Here is a 22,249-nt window from a genome sequence, read left to right as displayed (position 1 = left end):
TCCTGGACAAACCTAATATGTTTCACAGTGATAAGTCATTAGAGAAAATACATTTTGTAAATTTTATGCAAATTGGCTTTTCAGTGCACCAAGAACAGGATAAGTCGGTGAATGTACCTTTTATTTTCTTTCTATACTTCCGAGCACCACCATTTTGATCAAATATCAACAACCCTTGCAGATAGAAGATGAATAAAGATGAAAAACCAAGGTCCCAGCCAAAGCCAAAAATCTCATTTGCTTTCAGATAAATACATAGGGCATATAATAAAGGGGTATTCTCGTCTAGGCATTCACATTCAGATTTATTAATCTGCCATATATAAACATTTCTTCAATTAGAAGTCATTAAAAAAATTTACCTGGGTAAAGATAATTTCTCATAAACAAGACCGTGTCCCTGGATACGGCCACCTCTGCTGGAGTGATTGCACAAAGAAACAAAAAGTTTTTGTATATGAAATGTCTGGGAGTTACTGCATGTCCTACAGCCGTCCTGTGGTAATGAACGCTGAAGCCAGGTAGTCAGGCAGAGCTCAACACTGCATGTCTGGCCACTGCTGCCAAAATGTGGGGTTGGTCATATCCGAGGAAGCTATCTCGTTTCTAAGGGACCATACGACTACATTTATGAGAAATTATCTTCACACAGGAACATTTTTTTTAATAACATCCAATTGAAGAAATGTTTACATATGGCAAATTAATTAAATGTAAATGCCTGATGGGAAAACCCCTTAAAGGTTGCTCTGGCTTAGACCCTGCTCTACCCCTGCCCTACGTCAATACACTCCAGTTTAAAATTGTGATGCACAAGTGCACTGTGCGTGAGCCAGTAATGTGTGGGTCACGATTGAAACCCAGCTAACACCTCAGTGTGCCGCTCACAGTGCAACAGTGAAACTGTCACTGGTTGCACAATCCTTCTAATGCACTTTGTATGATTTGCTCAAAGCACAGACAATAAAAATAAAAACTTATAGAAAATCTACCATCAAAAACAATGATAAAGCAGGGGCACTTACACATAGATCCAGGAGCCGTAACTGTGGTAATCTTTTTATACTTGTTGTCCATGGCCTTCCTTCTAAAATCAACTGTTAAAATTATGGTAATGGAAAAAGGGCTTTGAGTGTGTTGTGCCCACTGGCTGTTACACTGTCTCCCCATCTGCTCCCTTTGCAATTTTAACTCTCTCTACCTGCCTTGGATGTAATCTCCCTACACCATAGGTAGTTTCAATAGACAGAGGAAGGTGGGGAGGCTGCTCCTTGCAAACCGTAATAGTCTGCAATAATCTGCAGAGGGGCTCTGGAAAGACCCTCAGGAACCCTTCAGGCTAAATAGCATACAATTAAAAGTTGATTTTAGAAGGAAGGAGACCATGGATAAAAAATATATAAAAAGATTACTGCAGTCCCGATGCCTGGATCTATGAGAAAGTGTCCCTGGTTTATCATACTTGATTTTGATGGTAGTTTTTCTTTAAACAGATCTCTCACTTCGAAGAAAAAAGGCAGAAACTTTTCATTTCCTTTCAGCACATTGCAGTCTACTGTAAAACTTTGTCCAAACAAACACTGAAGTTTTTTGAAAACTTTACAATTTCCAGAAGCAGAGATCCTCTGGCATGTGAGGGTAACTATTCCGCTTACAGCATGAGAAAGATCAGAGAATCCTTAAATCCTTAACTCTCTTATCAAACCCTTTGCTTGTCAGAAAGGCTCAGTATATTCTCCCTTTCTCCAGGTCTTTACTAAGCTTTGCTACGAAGAAGAACTTAAACACACAATGTTCAGTAATGAACAGTATGACATTGTGCATTATATGAAACATCTGTCAATTCCCTTTGTTGTGTGCACTTACTGGTCACTTGTTGAAGTATCATGATAAATATCACAACACGCTAGCAAAAAGTGACAGTTGCAGTTCATGAGACAGCATGAAAATATATGGATCCCTTAGGACTATAGCTGTACTTCACCTGTACTTAACTATGCAGTACTACGGATGTACTTCATAGTTAAAATCAACCTGTAGCATAACAGAAAATAATCCATTTTGTTCATGTATTCTCCATTGTGTCTCCACATCCCTATATGAATGTCCTGTAAGCTACATCTGTGTAGATCCTTCCCTGTGCATTCCACAGTTGTCTCAGAGTCTCTTTGTATATTCAACATCCTATCCCATAAAAGAAATGTCAGAAGTTGTAAATCCTTTGGTGAAAGTAGTCTTACTGTTGTATGTCTGGTGTAACCCTCTTTGTGAAGAGAAGGAGTATAAAAATTCCCTCCCCAGGGATATAAAGTGGAATCATTTTGGGAGCCACAAGTATGTGTATACTTCATATATGGTTCTCTGAGAAGCTCACTATACACAATGTGGCACATTTACTAAAGGTTCGTCGGACGCATTTCTGTCGGATTTCGCAATTTTTTCTGATTTGCCATGAACTGCCCGGGTTTTTGGCGCACGCAATCGGATTGTGGTGCATTGGCGCCGGCTTGCATGTGACGAAAATCGGGGGGCATGGCCGTCAGACAACCCGACTGATTTGGACAAACCGTGGAATTTAAAAATGAAATTGTGTCGCAAGATCAGCACTCACATGCACCGGGAAGAAGAAGAAGGTGAACTCCGGCAGACCTCAGTGGGGGATGCGACACATGCAGGAAATTGGACACACAATCTTAGTGAATCGCGACAGCTCCGAATCCTTGTCGGACTTTCCGGATCGGCGCCGTCAACGGGATGGGTGAGTAAATGTGCCCCAATAATTTGGACCCGCAACACATCAGATAGAGACCATTGCACCCACCGTAGTTAAATACGTTGAGGTGTGCCTCAGGTTTAATGTAAACTAGTGCTACAACTCCTGCCAATCTAAATCCCCTATTTACTCGTGGACATAGTAGAGAGAAAACAAACTAAATATTTGCAGCTAAATCTGTGGAAATTTTCTAGAGTATAAGAACCTTTTGAATGCTACTTGAAAGGCTCAGGTCTATAAATGAAAGAGCACCGAGAAAAAAAAGGCTATTCTCTCATAAAACCTAAATAAAAATAATATTAAAGGTGTCCGTCGTTTGTCTGCACTGCATCCAGCTATGATTTTACCAGGTTTTTACCAATATCAAAAGGAGAGAAAATTACACACAGCATTGCACTTGACACCTCAAACTGAACACGATTAGCTGGAAAGCACTCAAAGCCATCTTGTACTGCATCAAAGCAAACAGAACAGAAAATAGAATCATTGCTTTAAAGAGCAGTACAACGTCAGGACAAAAAGAATTGTGCAAGGAGCCGTTCATAAAGAAAATTAAGGATAATTATGGCTTCTACAAATCCCATCTCATTTGTATAAAAATGTGGAAGCATTTTTCCAAAGTTTATCTTTATAGTGTAAATTTGTCCTTCCTTAATCTCACTGTTGGCTGGACAAGTCTAGATAAGTCAGTCACAAGATGAACAGCTTTACAATAGCACAGGTTTTTGTGAGTTCATATCAAAAGATGTCTATCCTTTATGCAACAGTAGATTAGGCAATTCAGGGGCCCAAAGCAAAGTTGCATCTTAGGTCTGCCTTAATACAAATAATAATTCCTTTATTTATATAGCACACACAGATTAAGAAGCGCTACACAGAGCTTGCCAAATCAATCCATATCCCCATGGGGCTCACAATCTAACCAACCTACCAGTATGTTTTGGAGTGTGAGAGGAAACTGGAGGACACCCACACGAACATGGAGAGACTATACAAACTCTTTGCTGATCTGGATGGGACTTGAAACCAGGACCCCAGCGCTGCAAGGCTGCAGTGCTAACCACTGACCCACTCTTCTGCTTTCCATCTCAATATGCCCCCTTCTGTTAGAACTGCTGTTTTAGCACTATTATGAGGGTACAAAAGCAAAAGTAGGGCTATTAGAGCAAGGCCAGGCAACTCTGTGCCACACCAAGGGTGTGAATAGATGGTGCGGCCATGAAATCACTGTGATGCAGCCAGCCACATTAATTAAGAGATTGGGTCAATAATTTTTAACAAAAATATAATTTATTGGCTGTTCAAGTTATAAGTACATGAAACTGTCAATAAATGCATTGCAAAGTATAGTCTGTCAAAGATTTTGTAGCAATTCAGTAGTAGGAGTTCAATTAAATGAATTAACCATTTTAACATAAGAGTGTCTACGAAAGAAGTGTCTCAAGGGCTGTGAAACTGTTAGTGTTTTTTCCAACCGCAAACCCCTAGTCCTCATGCAGACAGCCTTGTGCTTGCCCAGGTTACGCAAATGGCAGGGAGGAGGATGGAGGAGGAATGAAAACTCCTCACACCTCCCCTTTCCATAGAAAGCCAAGGGGCAAAATATAGAACAAGTTCCATTTTTTGTACACGGCTTAGTCACGGTGCAGTGAGACACTGTGTGCTCACCTCACTGTGAACAATTGCCACTGACCTCTACAGGGGCAGCGACATGGCCACAAATTGTGCGGCCTTATTACGGCCCCCAATATGGTCTGTCCTCTTTTTCCAGATTCTTTTGTCACTTTGGTAGTTCTGCTTTTTGTCATATGACCGACATCAGCCAATTTGTGGCATCCTCAGACCATAGGAGTTTACTTCCATTGACCATGGAGGTCACTTCATTTGTTGACTCCTGGTCATAGGAGGCCACACATTGGCTGAAGTTGGTCAAATGATCCTTTGGAGCCTTCAACTGAGCAAAATATAGGAGCAATTCAGCATTGGGAGCAAGAGCAGGATAAATATACTTTTTTGTTTTTCTCAAAAACATATTTAATGAAATCTTATAAATGACAGAGAGAATATAAAAATATATGAAAAACTATATAAAAAACTATTGCTATTCACAAATATATAGTCACAGTTCAAACAGTAAATCCCAATGTATAAATGTGGATAAATCCGGTGGGAGAGATTTATCAAAAGTATTGGAGTTAAAACTGTTTTTGTTACCTATGGAAACCAATCAGAGCACAGCTTTAATTTTATAAACAGCAATGGGAAAATAAAAACTGAGCCCTGACTGGTAGCCATGGGCAACTAGAACAGTTCCACTCTTTTATGAAAAGAGACTCTATGACTCTATGATAATCCAAACATGTAACTACATGTCAAGTATATACTTGCAAGAGAATCCTATCCGGTCTATTACAGGGGAAAAAAACATATAGTATCAGTGAAATATCAATAAATTATATTGCAGTCTGAGTGAAGATAAAAAATAGTCACATTAGTTCTCAGTAACTAATACAAGTTAGATACTGTAGTTTCCGATGTACAAGACAACTCCCAACTTTTCCAGTTAAAATTTAAAATGATGAAAGATCGGTGCCACCGATCGCAGGTGTAAGAGGTTGGTGTTTGCTGCAGGGGCACCTTATTGAAGCTTGTTTTAACAGGCTCCCCCCCCCCCCCAATCCGGCATATAAGACGACCCTCGACTTCTAAGAAGATTGTAAGGAGTTAAAAAGTTATGTTACACGCCGGAAAATAGGATACCCTAAAGAAATTCCATTTCCACAATTTATTTACCCAAAAGAAATTCCATCTCCACAATTTACCTACCCAAACTAAATACTATGACATGTAGGGCTACGCCCACAAATGCAACTCATAGTATTTTTTTTTAATGTTGCAGCTGAAAATTCCAAAGCAAAGCTGTAGTTCTGCAAATTGTGCCGGTGTGTGCCATTTAAAGAGTCAACACCCATGGGTGTTTTAACCTGAACACCGGTGGCTGGTTTGAGCCTGCATGCAAAACCTGAACCTGCACTTCTGGCTGGGTTTGGATCTTCTCTAACACTGGTTAATTATTTCAAAAATAAATTTATTTTCAACACAAAATACATTTCTTTATAATTACACATTCTCTCTGGGTAAAAAAAGTCATTAAATAAACCAGACAGAAATAAAATAAAAAGCAAATACTAAATGTTATATTTAATATTGTTTAAAAAGATGCATTTAGGCTTCATGATTTTTAATTATCCCAAATCTTTATCGGCAAAGTCTTAGTGGTTTGGTAATTAGCATTTCTAATATGTCCCAACATAAATGGATCTGAAAAGTGTCTCCATTGTGTAGTATTCATTACTAAGTGCTTTCTGTATCTTCTGTAGACAACACGCTGCATGTGCTGAGAACTAAGCAGGTCTAGAATTCAGTGGGAAGATGATTGTGAAAGAAAACGGATGAATAAGACAAAGAGGAATCGAGAGGGAAATTGCTCATCAAAAGATAAATATCCAATATAACTAAATCCTGGGTTCGGAAAATTGTTAGTTAGTGCAGTGCACTGGAACAGAGCTTACTAAAAGCGTATTATTATTCCTGACAAAAGGGAAGATTTATGGAATAAGGTAAATAACATTGAAAGGGACTCGAGCTAAAGTCATCTATAGCATTGCAGGCTTGATTTTCTTTTGAGACTTACTAACACATCAGTTTTCAGGATTTCCAAGGATAGTGTACTGAACCGTTTTAGTCTATGTGGGGGTCTTCGGTGCTTGAGGGCTGTTGCCCGATTTAGAATCCCACTGTAATCTGCAAACTTTCTGTTATGTCGCTAGCCGTTTCCCCCTTTAATGCCCTTTCACACCCACTTGGTGTGGAGGTCACGTAAAGGGGCAAATAATAGTAATCACTGGTGATTCCTTGGTAATTGTGATTATTTCAGATCTTTTACGCCAGAAAATGTTGTACAAGGCCTATTAAATGTCCGCCTATGTGTTTATATACTTTTCCATTTTTTTTTTCAATGTATCGGCAGGCCGTTGAAAAATGGTTTTGGGAGACAAACTGATGACATTTTTGTGCAGTCCATTTTTTTCACTGATGATCTAATTAATGTAAACTATCAGTTATTTTTGTGGATGTCAACAAATACTGATCAATGGATGTGGATAAAATACTGAAGCAAAATAGTGAGACTAAAAATGTCAGTATATGATCCTTGGAAAGAGAGTATACTGAGAAAAGAAACTAAAATGTAAATAAGGCCCATTGCCCACAAGTTTTTTTTCTCGTGCGAGTCCAATAAGATCTGCCATCACATTGGACTTGCACAAAACACATAGCTGTTTAATAGATCTGTGCACACATCAGTATTTTTTTCTCGCTACCCATCTGCCTAACGATGCAATGCATCAAAAATAAAGTGTGTCCTAATTTGAAGCGAGTCAGAGGAAAAAAAAAACATTCAAGTCAATGGGGGGGGGGGGGGTGTCATTTATCTTTTCTCCGTTTGTTTTGGCTAGTTGTTGCCTGTCAATTTTTCCATTTGCTTCTTTGGCAATTTGTTAATCTTACTTTTTCCTTGTGTTAAATGTTTTATTTTTTCAAATGTCACAAAAATGACGCACAAATGTCTCAATTTTTCCATTTTCTAAGTTTTTCTTAAAAGGAACCTACCACCACGATTCTACCTACAAAGGTAGAACGGGTGGTAGGTGGATGTTTGGGACATGAGGATAGCCCTTTTTAGAGCTAATCCTCACATCCCCACTATCTTTTTAAAACTTTAATACCCTAATATGTAAATTATCTTAAGCGGCTACTGGAGTAGCCGGACATGAGGCTACACATCGTCTACTCCATGCCCCAGTAGCCTTATTTCTCCTCCTACCCTGACATCTTCGGCGCGCAGCTCCTCATAGCTGTGCGCCCTTTTCCGGGAAGCCGGTGTTCTGTGCATGCGTAGAACGGCTGGCCCGTGAGCTACGAGGAGCTGCACACCAAAGATGTAAGGGTAGGAGGAGAAACGAGGCTACTGGGGTGTGGAGGAGCCGCAACGTGTAGTGGGGTCATGAAGATTAGCTCTAAAAAGGGCTATGCTCACATCCCATACATCCACCTACCACCCGATCCATCTTTATAGGTAGAATCGTGGTGGTAGGTTCCCTTTAAGTATGGTTTCGTCTGAAGTTTTTTGAGCCAAAAAATGTTGCAAATATTAGACAATGTGAAATGATGAATGTCATTTGCGACATTTAGCACATCTGGAATACAGACGGTCCCCTACTTTAGAACACCTGACTTACATACGACCCCTAGTTACAAAGGGACCTCTGGATTTTGGTAATTTACTGTACTTTAGTGCTAGGCTACAATAAACAGCTTTAACAGTTATCAATGGTGCATGTAATTAAGATTTATTGTTTATCCCGGTTCTTATGACAATCCGACATTTTTAAAATCCAATTGCCACAGAGACCAAAAAAAATTGGACTGGGGTTACAATAATAAAGTATACGGTTCCGACTTACATACAAACTCTACTTAAGAGCAAACCTACAGAACCTATCTTGTATGTCAGGGACTGCCTGTAAAAGATAAATGTGTCTTACTGACAAAAAACAAATGTCCGGTGGTCATTTCAAAATGTCCCCAAAAAGCTGCAAAACAAGAAGCAAAATAAAGATAAATAACCCCCTATAAGTGCTTGAAAAGAAACCCACAGTACTACCGGGATCATCTGAGTATGGTCAGTTTTTCTGCACAAGTTCACAGAAAGTAGCTGAGAACATGGAAAATCTGACACACTGTAAAGATGATTTTGTGCTACAAAAAACACATTGGGGGTCATTTACTAAGGGCCCGATTCGCGGTTTCCCGACGTGTTACCCGAATATTTCCGATTTGCGCCGATTGTACCTGAATTGCCCCGGGATTGTGGCGCACGCGATCGGATTGTGGCGCATCGGCGCCGGCATGCGCGCGACGGAAATCGGGGGGCGTGGCCGAACGAAAACCCGACGTATTCGGAAAAACCGCCGCATTTAAAAACCGAAAAAGTGTCGCTTGGGGAGCGCTTACCTTCACCTAGTCCGAGGTGGTGCATTCCGGCGCGATGAGATGACTTTCAGTGCAGCAGCGCCACCTGGTGGACAGCGGAGGAACTACCTTCATAAATCCCGGCCGGACCCGAATCCAGAGCAGAGAACGCGCCGCTGGATCGCGAATGGACCGGGTAAGTAAATCTGCCCCATTGTTACATAGCACTCAGACGGACTTTGAATTAACTATGAAAAGTTATGAACATAATCTTTAATATAATAATCTAATAATTTTAACACAATTCCAGGGCAAGAGGCTTTACGCTGTGGATTTTGGAAGAGAAAATCTTGCGCAAGAAGCCCAATATTCCATTTTTATATGTTCAATACTGGTTCTGGTGTTATATGCTGACAACTCTGAAAAGGCTATTCCTTCCTGCCGTAATCTCCTAATATTTTCTTTTGTTTACTTTTTAGGAACTTTACTGATTTAGTTGTTTTTCTCATGTTGACCTTTAAAAAGCCTTATTATTTACTTTGCATTGTACTGTGTAACCTGCCAAATTTCACAATTGTGTCACTCATAAGCTTGCCTTAAGCTTTAAAGCTTTTTTCCTTTGGGTATGTCAGTGAAATGATACATTTTCAGATTTCTCTGCTTTAGTTGCAAGAACCTATATTTTTCTCTAGTACATTTAAGTTTGTATTGTAGGACGTACAGACTTGGATATCTATTCTTATAGCAATAATATATTTTCTGGTTTAAGATATATACCTGTGTATCCCTAGTTAGTGCTTATTTTGAGGTCTGTAATGCATCTTTATTACATGGACGATTTGTGCTTTCGCAAATCCTGTCCCGAACATGGGTATGAACGTAAAGTACTATAGGACTCTACAGTTCCGCTAGCAAAGGTAATTAGACTTGTGGGTGGGATTTGATAGAGAGCCAAAACTAAGCCCATATATACTGTAACATGGATACAACATAGTAATCTGAAAGCCTGGATTAAAAATGTAGACCCCTTATTTATTAATTATAAGGTGACTAGAGTTGAAAAAATGTTATCAAGTTAGAGGGGAAAGCAGTTCTAAAAAGGTTCTCAAAAAGAATTGAAGCGACGTAAAGCAATAACGTTCTATCTTGTTGAGTCAAATACATACCACATAATAGAAGCAGAAAAGCAACCTGTCTCTATCCCATCTTTATAATGATGACACCACTCCCTCCCCTGTGCAAAGGGAGGAATGTTTACCACCTTTATGATACCAGTGCAGGGCCATTTTGTTCTTGCCTGCACAATGGTAAAGTTCTCCAGAATTTGGACCTTAAACCGGTTGGTAGGCATATAACCTTGCCCCTGCTTCAAGTGTTCCCTGGCCACCAGACTCCTGCTCCTTCTTCTTCCCCCTGGTCCCTGTTCCATGTGCTGCCCCGCGCCAGCTCCTTCTGCTCTCTGACAGTTACACGATGGGGAATAATCTTTCCATGTCATGCAATTTTCCCCAGGTAACGCGAACTCTTTCTCTACTACTAATCAAACCTGACTACAGATGATCACTAGAGCTATAGCTATGACCAGCCCATCATATATATAATACTAATATACAATTCTCTGCTCCTTACACTACTAAGTAAAGAAAAATGGTGAAAAAGCTGTGATTAGGACATTTGGATACTATTTTTCATTACCGGTTTCGCCGCCAGTAACAATTATTTTTATAGGACTAGTTAACATGACTCAAAGTCAGTTCATTTAGTTATCACAAAAATTGGCTAACACTACAGACTTTGTTATAACGTTCTGGTTAACTGGTTAAGCCAGTCATATTCATCAGTGCTACATCTGTATTTTGATATGTATTCCCCAGTCTCAAAAATGCCTAATCTAACATTATATTTTTTTATTTTTGTGTAAAAAATGTAAACTTCTAAACGTCTGGTATATTGCAGTATATTGTGTATAAGACTTACCCCTGAGGAAGTCACCCATAGGTGACGATATGCGTGGGGTCTGCTCTTTTCCCAATCTCTTCTGACCATGCCTTCCTGCCTCCCTCATTTGGCCATATAGAATTAGCTTGGGTATTGTATCTATTAGGCATGTGGGCACATATGCATTGAGGGCTCTTTTGCACAAGTTACCTTCTTGTCGTATTCTTTGTGTTGTTTGCACTTGAGCCATGCCTTCGAATTTATGCTTATGAATTACTTGGCTTTCATTGTTCGGGCAGATCGAGATAGGGATTTTAGGGCACATTTTGGCCCTTGGTAGTTGTGTACCTTTTAAGTGTTTTTATTTTATTGTTGTCCTGTCATTGTTATTGTCTGCTCACATTCTTTGTACTAATAAACTTGAGTTCGTAAGTTAAGTCCTGTGTACGCATCCAACTGTCTTTTCTTCTTTTGGTTCACATAGTTATTTGGGATACGTGGACGCTTGGTTAATATTTAATATTGGTAGTGCCCGTCTTTATCACTGCTTTGAGAGCCCTACTACAGCCATGTATTATCTCTGTGCGCATAAACCATAAACCTAGGCTAATTTACAGATCACTGGAAGAGTTACAATAGCAGAACTATTTTCAAACTGGTCAAGTATGGCCCAAATATTTATTTTTAATTATATACACATATTAAAAAGTGCATAGTCTCATATAAAAGCAGAAAAAAAATCACTCATCTCACTGCTCCTCCAATGCTACCTGATCTCAGCAATGAGAGACCCATTTTCTTGGGACAGTATCAGGAAGGGAGCAGATAGCAAAGTGGAGTATAATCTGTTAAGTGGCAATGGATTTATAGTTCTCTCAAAAATCTCCAATATGATTAAGTGCAATGTAGTCACAAAAATACTAAAAAGACAACTAAAGAGAACCTGTCAGCATAAATTAACCTAATAAACCACTACCACTATGGTGTCATGCAGCTTGCACACATTCTAGATCAAATTTCTTTCATGACTCAGTGTGGTGGCATCATCCAGGAAATGTACTTTGAAGTGAGATGTAAATCGGTTGTATAAAGTTAAGGAGGCGGAGAGTTTAACACTGAAGTCAAGCTCCCTCTTCCCCAGAAAGCCCCATTCACTGTAATTGATGGTCATGCATCCAGAAACATCACTAACCAGATGGTCTGAAGTCCAATGCATGATTTTAATCATCACAGAGGAGGAGGAGTTCAGAGTTACCCATTTTGACTTCAATTGTTAAACTTTCCGCCTCCTTGACTTTATACAATGAATGTACTTTAATCTCTCTTCAATGTTGATTTTCTGGTTGATGATACCACACTGGATCAAGAAATAAACAAAAACTAGATGGTGTTACGCTACTTGACAATATTCCGTTAGTGGTTTATTTGGCCAAAAAATGAAAATCGCACAATATAGTATACTTCATGCTACTTTAAATAGCTGAAAAACTATACAATTTTTAAAAAAAATTTTGTGTCTAATCTTTGACAATTCTGAACACTTAAGTATCCATTATAATTCTCTAACATCTCAATCAGTCACAGTAAAGTCGCTCACATGTAGGTTATATCAAGTATTTTTTTGATTGCTTACAATAACACATGCCATCCACGCAAAAACTTAATGAGCATGAAATGCACTTTCATGTGTTTTTCTTCAAGGGGGACAAAACAGGAGTACAAATGGGATCTAGGGATTTGATGGAAATTTTTTAAAGTAGAAATTGGATCAATAATGTAGAGGACTGAAACATTTTCAAAGACAGCAGGATTTAAGAACATAAGGTCAAGTACAGGAGCTATGGGTTAGTGAGATCAAGAAAACCCATGGACATGATGGAATAGATTTAAAGTATTCTTTATAACCACAACATGAAGAAAAATCTAAATTGAACGGATCAAAAGACACAACACAATTTTGAAAAAGGCTGCATCATATGTAGATATATTCTTTTAATATTTAAGTTTACTTCTTAATAAATGAAGACTTAAAAAATTTTACAATGAAGGGCATAGAAGCAGGCATAAAATTCAATTCTGAAAAAAATTTTCTAATAATTAAAAAAAACCTATGACCTATGATTTTTATGCTTTTAAAGGGGTTGGCCACTTTACCTCAGTTTTTTTGTAATGTGTGTTTAAGTATGGGGGGGGGGGGGGAATTAGGTAATTTACGAATATACATTTATTAATAGTTCTGCTCTGCTTTCCTGATATTTAAAGTGAAGCTTCTTGTCATTTACCTCCTCAGCCAGAGATTCGTGACCATATAATGCCTGCAGATGGAGGGTCCTGTGATCTCTAACTTGCGATTGTTCATGGGCAGTTAGAAATCACATGACCCTCCATCTGCGGCCATTTTATGGTCGGGAAAGTCCGGCTGATGAGGTAAAAGACAGGAGGCTTCACTTTACAGATGAATAAAGCAGAGCAGAAATATTAATAGAAGTATATTGGTAAATTACCTAATAAACTGCCCCCCTACACTTACACACACATTACAAAATACATGAGGTTTAGCGGCCAACCCCTTTAACGGTTACTGCTGCCTTGTAGATTTCCATGTCGGAATTGTAGCCATATGTTTATAAGTTTCCTTGCAGCATTACTTGCTTTATAAAATAAAGTTTTTTATTTATGTAAATAAAGCAGAAGTGCTTCAGGGACATTATCAAAGCCCCTCCGGGCTCCAACCTCAATGGTAAAGTCAGGGCTGCATCTGCCATGACGTGGGATCCTGTCTCAGACGACAGATGATGGAGCCCTGAGGAAGCAGCAGTCTTGCCAAAAGCTGGCTTGTCCGTCCCATCAGAGAAATCATTTGCATTGGTGTCTTTAAGACATCAATGCAAGTGATGTGCAGACCGGAGAAGCTGACAATTCAGTCAGTGCTGCTCTGTCACTCCATACGACTCAGGCCGACAATGACATCATACAGAGCAACAGAGCGTCTCTGCAATCAAGATGATGTGCGGCTACCGGCAGAAGAGGAGACAGTAGCAGCGAGGGAGAGCAGAGGTGAGCATTAACTTTATTATTTTCTTACTTATTTTCTTACCGTAAAGCTTCACCTTCTGAAACTATGGGGGGGGGGGGGATAGGGGGAGGGGGGTATATCATTAAACTATGAAAGCCTATATATATATAAATATTTGGGGAATTTATGTATTGCTACTATCGGGGGCTTTACATATATTAATATATGAGGGATATATTTATTATTAATATTAATTAATATAATTTATGATTAATATATATATATATTAATATAGATTGTCATCTGTAAGATACATCTTCCTGTACAACTGATAGACCTATAAGTGTGTGAGACATCATCAGACCAGTACCAGCATGTTTTGAGAAGTCTGTAGAAGCTTTTTTTTAATCTATAAATTCAGCCAAATATAGCAGGGAATCAGGGTATAAAGAACTGGACAGAAGGCAGCATTTAAGTTTTCGCCTCAGGCAGCAAAAAGAATGATACTAAACCCCATAAACCATGTATTTTTTGAAAGCAAACACTTGTCCCATTTTCAAAAATTGTATTAAGGAGTTTAAATACATAGGCACCTTCATGCAATTTGGATTCAAAGTGTAATGTATATTTTTTTTAATGCATTAAAAATTGCCTTTGAAAGCAAAACAAACAGAAAATAATTAGTTGCACACCCCCAAAATGTAAAAGGTGGACAACCCGTGTGTTCAACCTGTGTTCCCTAATTGAATGGAGTGACAGCTGTACATCTATACATATGCACTCCATTAAAAGCTTATATAACGAAGGAGCCATTTCATACAGTATATCGCCTACTGTGGATAAGTAATAAGTGTTGATCTTGGATACATCTTGGTCGTCTTCATCTCTGAATGGTGCAAAACTGCTTTGATCTCACCCCAATGCATATGGCCACCTAAATACCTTGGTACACAGGGTATTACATTTTCAGGGAATAGAGACAAGTATTTTTGATATCAAATGTTCTGAATATTTAAAATATACTTACTGATTTAGTTCACAAAAAATTAAACATGTCAGCCCGTCAACCACATGGGACAATCATTGTTAGATATAAAACCTGTCCTGGTAATGAAATGGTAATAGAAGTGCCTGACCTGTTACAGTACAGTTATCAGAGCTGAGCACCTGAGGGTTAATCAAATAAATATTTCTTCCCCTCGAAAAAATAATAAAGAATACTATTCCTTAAGTGCACAGAGTGACTCCTATCCGTCTCTCCCTTATATAATAAGGAGGAGGACTCCAGGGTTTTCTCTAGGAGTCCTGGCTTGATTTGAACTGTTTTTTTTAATGTGAAGTTCAAACCAAACCATAGATTTTTTCATCACTGAGCTCCCAGTCTATCATTATATACATAACCTATTAAAAAAAGAGATCAAAACTAAAAGTAAACAATTAAAGCAAAACATAAATGATTATACTTATTTAGGATAGGCACAGAGCAGGTTTATATTATTTGCCCAAATACTACTAAAATACAGACCATGTCGTATTGACTACTGTACTACTTACTGGAGGGCTCAATTCTGGTATGCTTGCTTTGTAGGTCAATGGCCGACAGTCACGGGTGTTTGCAACTGGAGTACAAGGTAGAAACCGAGGACCAAGATCATCCCCATCCAGGACATCGACTATCAAAGTAGTGGTACTTGTCCGCCTTTCGATTGGATTAATCGGACGGTCCTAAAACAATACAAATTCAGAAAGTGAGTATAATGAAAATTTCCTTCAAGGGATTGGCCACTTTACCTCATGTGTGTATAAGTTTGGGGCCATATATTAGGCAATTTACCAATATACATATAAAGTTCTGCACTGCTTTATTGAACAGTGAAACCTCCTGTCTTTTACCTCATCAGCCAGACATTTCTGTGCATAAAATGGCCGCAGATTGAGTGTGATCACTATCTATCCACAAATAATCTCCCTGACAAGACCTTACAACAATATACATGATTACTGTCTTATCAGGGAAATTTCTCATGGACTGTTAGAGATCACTTTTGCTCAATGTGTTTTGTTGATTTTTAACAGTAATAAACAATGGGGAGGGGAGATTTATCATGGCTTGTAGACTAGTTTCTTGGGATACCAACCCTGGAATAATCACAGTTCTTGGGACATCCTTCCCCCTTATGGATGCAGGTTAAAGCATAATTCTATGACAAGCGTAGAAGTGCCCAGAGCCTCCAGAGAATAGGCCAACGCCTCCTGATATATTCACCTTAGCAGAAGGACAGGGTTTTCATATTATGCTGGTGCTAGGTAATGCATTTCTTAGTTATGTATAAAATTCCACCCAATGTACAATGTGTACGTAGTGAGCTTTAAAATGGCCCCAGAAAGAATGGTTTACATGCTTGACGTTTCGTTTTGTTTACATTGCACCAGAAAGAATGAAACAACAGAGCACTTTTGTTTTACAGAGTTTTTCAGTAATAGAGCCGTCAGGGTTTGTGAGATACAATATGAATATTTATATTTTAACAAGTATACAGAGAATTCTACAAATTATATTTCAAACCCAAACTGAGGGGGCTAATAGTTTAATGGGTAAAAATTATGCCTGGTTCCCTATAAAGGGGTATTCCAGGAAAAAGCATAATATTCAATAGTGATGTTATTTATTGGGACTGGAGAGACAACAGGGGTCTATTTACATGGGGCTACATGTTAGGTGTTGAATGGATGTAGTTACATCACTTTACAGTTAGAAAGCTGGAGGGACAGGGGGGATTCATATACATTGAACTCCATGTTAGGAAATGGGGGGTGGGGCAGGAGCGATACATTTAGATGGAACTATGTTGGAATTATCCCGAGGGCACTCTATGGGGCAGATTTACTTACCCGGTCCATTCGCGATCCAGCGGCGCGTTCTCTGCCCTGGATTCGGGTCCGGCCGGGATTTAATAAGGTAGTTCCTCCGCCGTCCACCAGGTGGCGCTGCTGCGCTGAAAAGCATCTGAACGCACCGGAATTCACCGTGGCCGGCTGAGTGCAGGTAAGCGCGTCCCGAGCGACACATTTTCCATTCTTAAATGCGGCGGTTTTTCAGAATACGTCGGATTTTCGTTCGGTCACGCCCCCGATTTCCGTCGCGCGCATGCCGGCGCCGATGCGCCACAATCCGATCGCGTGCGCCAAAATTCCGGGGCAATTCAGGTACAATCGGCGCAAATCGGAAATATTCGGTTAACACGTCGGGAAAATGCGAATCGGGCCCTTAGTAAATGATGTTGGGCAGGTGAATTTTAACTTTGTTTGTTGGTTGATTTAAAAGGGGTTTATAATGGCTGCTTCCTTATATAAACAGGCAATGCATGGTATTGCACCTCAGCTTCATCCTCAGTTACTGAGTACTGAGGTATCATGGGAGTTGTAGTATCCTGTGGTGGTCATCTTGAAGATAACTCTGCCTACTTTAGAAAACCCATAACATTTTGTGGATCATAAAAGCAAGCTATTTCAGCTCAATTTGTGATTAATGAAATTGAGTTTTGTTGTATTCATTTATTCATAGCATTATGGGTTTTTGTATCAGAGTTTTATATTCCCAGAATACCCCATTTCTTTTTCTGTTTATGGAAATTTAGCCATCATATAATTATATTTTCACAGCAAAAAAAAAAGCCATTTTGTGAAAAATATCTTATGCAGCCATAACAACAAAGTAATACAGAAATGAAAATACTCATCTCAAAAGAGATAAAACATCGAGCACCAACATGTTCACATTTCATGCAGTAGAAATGTCTACTGTATATTAAAAATCTGTATAAAACACTTGAACAACCAAATTTTGTGATACTATACAGAAAAATAAAGCACTCAAAATGACAGGCTTCCAAATATTACATTATCCCTCAAAAATGGAGAACAGTGGGCAAAGTTACCCAGTTGTATGGGTATTGATTCTTATGATAGAGAGTAGAACAATAGTGGGCTGACTCAGATGTTCCTTGACTAGATTCTTTCATGCATTAAGATGCCTTGAAAAGTCACTCACAATATTTCTTAAGAAATTGAAAAGGAAGGGATTGAAAGGAGAGGATCACATTTGCTGTTTTAAGTGAGATGATAACTTCAGGATGACAGCAATAAAATCTCAAGAAGACTCTTTGTTATATAAAAAATGGGAAGTAAAAAACTTTATGGCTCTGGTATGATTGCAGAGTACAGCTCCCCACAGTATGGAAAATAACATTCTGAAGCATGAAGGGAAAATGCAATATCCCTGTCTCAGGCTGAAACCTATTTTCCATTATAAAGGTTTTCTTCATTATAGGGTTTGTCAAGTGTCTGAAAAACACACTCAAAGGTTCACTTAGCGAAAAAAAAACGGTGTGCAATGTAATACGCTCTTTAGACTATTGTGTGTGGTCTATTTGTTTCCTGTTTACCATTGAGTCCATACATTATAAATGTTACTGCATTTGAAGAAGCGTTATAAATAGATGTGTAGTTTGTGTATAACTTTTTATATTTAGCAAATGTACATTTATTTCACTTGCCATAATAATTGTAATGAATAGTCATTTTTGGGATCATTAACTTACATGTACAAAAAAATGCAAAGAAGTTCATTGTCTTCGATAAAACAGGAACTTACCACTATCATATGCTATACTAGAAATATCCACAAACTTGTAGTAGAATTGAAAAACTTTATAGGAAATAAAACATTAAAACATCCAGGTGGTGACAAATGCAGAAGAAAAGGCCACCCCCAGACGAAGGCTCATTCCGAGCCGAAACGTGCGTTGAGGAAGGTGTCATCCCGGATAGTGGAGCTTTACCTCAAACCCTAGGGTAAGATTTTTCTATATTGTGATGAGTTGCCTTCTTACTTGATTACTATATACTACTTATGTATGTCATGTAGCCACATTGATGGATCATAACAAGTACCCCATATATGCATAGCTGTCAGCCATTGTCTAGGGTGCATTAATCAGGGGATTATATGTTCCGACAATAGAAATGCAATGACCCCAACTTTCCTGATTCAATATTGTTGTTTCAAAGCTGATGGCTTTGTTCGCTTTTACTTTTCTGTTTTTTGCTCCCCTTCTTAAAAAATCTCTAAAACAATTTTTTTTTCATGTATGGAGCTTTATAAGGGCTTGTTTTCTGCTTAACCAATTGTACTTCCTAGTGGCAGTATTTAATTTTCCATGCTGTGTACTGGGAAGTGGGAAAAAAAATCCCCCAAAATTTTACAAAAAAATACTTTTTTTGGACCCTCTTTTTACGGCTTTCACCATTCGGTCCAAATGATACCTCCCCTTTATTCTTTAGGTCGGTGCCATTATGGGGATACCAAATTTTCATTTGGTTTTAATAGGTTTTTAAAAAGTAAAACCTTTTGTACAAAAAAAAAATCTTTGTTTTGCCATATTCTGACGCTAATAATTTTTCATACTTTGAAGTGTAAGGTGATGATGTTTTCTTTGCTACCATTTTGGGGACTGTACCACCTTTAAATCACTTTTTATAAAATTTTTATAAACTCCTCACTCCTATGATAATTCTACAGTCATAGATGGATGCACTATTAAGGTAGGTATAAACTCTAGGCATACACCTCTGTGTTCTTTTCCTCAGGAGAGGATTAAGAATGTCATGTTACATGTGCCAAGCTACACGTATGGAATTCCCTTCCTACACATTCTACTAGAATCAAGCTTCTTGGGGAATGGAGGATGCGTCGCTTCTGTCTGCTTTCAATCTGCGGTTTTGCAACCTTTTGGAGGACCTACCATGGTCCTGAAATGACTGTTGTGTACATTATTCAGGAAGGAACAGATGTACAAAGGTTCATGGGTGAAGTCTCTTCTCAAATTTGGTGGGTGGTTTGTATGGCTATCGGTCCCCTTGAGGCTTGGGCCCCAGGCCACCACCTCAAAACCACCTATATTATAATCCACTACTGCTTCTCCACTGTGGACCTCTCCGTGCCTCAAATGACACTTAGTATTACATTAAAATACACATAGCAAACAAACAGTAGCTAAGGTAACCATACAATAGATTGCCATACCAGTTCAGTTGGAGCTATTCATCGTGCTCCAAAATACATAATAGAAATAATAACTGATAATGGATAAATGCATAGATACATATTACTCTGCCTCCATGAAGAGATATTTTATCCTGGTAACTGAGACAAAGCTTTAAGAATTTGATAAATGAGAGGAATGTATATCTTACTTATTATCTGAAATACAGCATTGTTCAAGTATGTTTCTCAAGGCTGAAACAAACTAAGATGTCAGTGAGAACCTGTCTTCTATCTGCAGGGAAAGGACAAGGGGACTTGGCCAAACCATAAACTAGAATTCTCTGTCATGATAATTGTATCTCCCAGACAATTCAGTAACCCATTCAAATATCTACCCGGGGTTTGTGGTAAAAGCTGAATGTTATTTAAGGGAAATTGGAAAAACAGAGGAGTTGCAGATTTGGATTCACCAGGAAAAATTCGATTTGGTTCAATCTATGATTCAAGTCGTTTTCATTGACAGAAAATCAAAATAGCTAAAAAAAAAAATGTTCAAAAATGGGGATATCTTTAGAAATATAAATCGGATTGGAAAACCAAAAAAATATGTGACAAATATTTCTAAAAAATCTGGTGATGTAAGCCAGAGCACCTCAAACTAACCTCAACTTATAATTTATTCATCCCCCCTCACTTGTCCGGTCCTGCCCATTGAGAATGCAGAGACCAAGTGGGACTGTATGAGTGGAGGAAGGTGAATAAATTAAAAGCTACAGAGCTCCTAGGCGCTTTGGTGATGTAATTTGCATAATTTTAAAACTCTGTTTTGGTCAAAATCATGCCTTTCTGCATTATAATAAAAGAGGTTTGTTGCAGAAGAAATCCTAAGGAACATGATCTATCATCATTCAATCTGAATGTACATGTCATTTATGGATAATTTTTAATTGACAGGAATTCTGCTCTATATAACAGTTTATGTTTGCCATGCTGTACTTTTTATTGGCTGGATTTTGAGATATGTGTAGCTTTGTGATCATAATTTGATGATTTGTATGCTAAGAGGTTAAATATTCCTATACGAATCAAATTATGCAGGTTTCAAAATATAAAGATAAATCAATTTTAACTGACTTTCATTAAATGCGAGAAAAACTAATTATTTCCTTCTGGAAAATAATTAGCAAAAATAAAATGATACATCGTATACACCTAAAAAAAATGATGCCATTCTGCAGGTAATAAAGCCCTAGTGAACACAAATATAGAAGTAAAAATTAAAACATGATTTTACCAGGAAATGTGTTATTTCTTTTTCATGGACTTCTTCCAGTCCATGAAGTTAACAAAAAATTTTAATTCACAGCAAATTATGCTCCTCAGAAATGAATAAATATTAATCTTATAATATTATGAATATTATTCCCCACCGAAAATTTAATCCAAGTGGTTTTGATGCAGATACACATGTTATGGAACGTATACAGCAGTAATTCGGCAGCCTTTCCACATTCAAAGACACATTCATGCCAAAATATTCTGCTTCCTGTTGCAATTTTAAGCTGCTTTTCACGGGCCGTGTGTCACTGGTATGTGAGGTCCAATCACTCCATATAAAAGACTGCCCAAGCCAAAAAAATAAAAATAAAGCTTGAGATTAGGACATGCTCTGAGTTTATCCCACATATGCTGCAGGTAATATAATCCATGTGCAAATACATTTCTGTAGCTGATTTTTTATTACCTATTTTCCTTGTGTGTGTATTTCACCATATTTATTCTTTTGTGCTTCTGTCCAATTAGATCTACTCTGTATGTGATATTAAGAGTTCGGATCATAGTGTACTCACTATCTGTAGTTAAGTTTACATTTCTAAACTTAAAAATTTTTTTTTAAACTAAATAAACCCTACAGCTTGATATTACCTATAGCAAAGCTGTATGTGATAAAAGAGAACCTGCCATTGAAATGAACCCACCCAAAATAAATAATTCATTAAAAACTATGATTAAAATGAATCCCTTTACCCATATTTCCATGGCTGCAATATTAAAAAAAACAGTTTGTAAGCTTTTTTGCAAATCCCCTGATGTGATTCCCATGGAGGCATGCTGTGATTTCATGTGATCAGATACATACATAGAAGGATTTCAGTTAATTAATAGGGCTTAATGGGAGCCTGGCACTAGTTTTATTTGTAAAGGTGTAGACAGGTTCCCTTTATTACTTAAAGAGACTTTCTAGGAAAAAATGGTTACCTATATTAAATATGGGATGTGAATATTGCATTGCTCAGGTTCACCACCCAAAAAAGAAAAAACACAGACAACTGATGCAGAATGGAATAGTTAACAGACAGATCTGTTTTTAGTGTAGTGACCAAACTAAGGCAGTGCACCTCATCTGCAATTATGACAATGGGGTGCTCATCTGCAGTAACCT

The 22,249-nt window shown here is 38.2% G+C and overlaps 1 protein-coding gene across 1 annotated transcript in view; it reads right to left on the bottom strand.

Moving 5' to 3' along the window:
* Positions 1-22,249, bottom strand: part of PCDH15 (protocadherin related 15) — a 934,666-nt gene that overhangs the window by 492,582 nt on the left and 419,835 nt on the right. The window contains exon 9 of the mRNA XM_072131129.1: positions 15,315-15,485. Within this exon, the coding sequence (XP_071987230.1) occupies positions 15,315-15,485 (171 nt within the window). The remainder of the gene's footprint in view (positions 1-15,314; positions 15,486-22,249) is intronic.

This window comes from Engystomops pustulosus, chromosome 11, assembly GCF_040894005.1.
Source record: "Engystomops pustulosus chromosome 11, aEngPut4.maternal, whole genome shotgun sequence".
Lineage (NCBI taxonomy): Eukaryota > Metazoa > Chordata > Amphibia > Anura > Leptodactylidae > Engystomops > Engystomops pustulosus.
The sequence above is the reverse complement of the archived record's forward strand: the minus strand, read 5'-3'. Positions and strand labels throughout refer to the sequence as shown.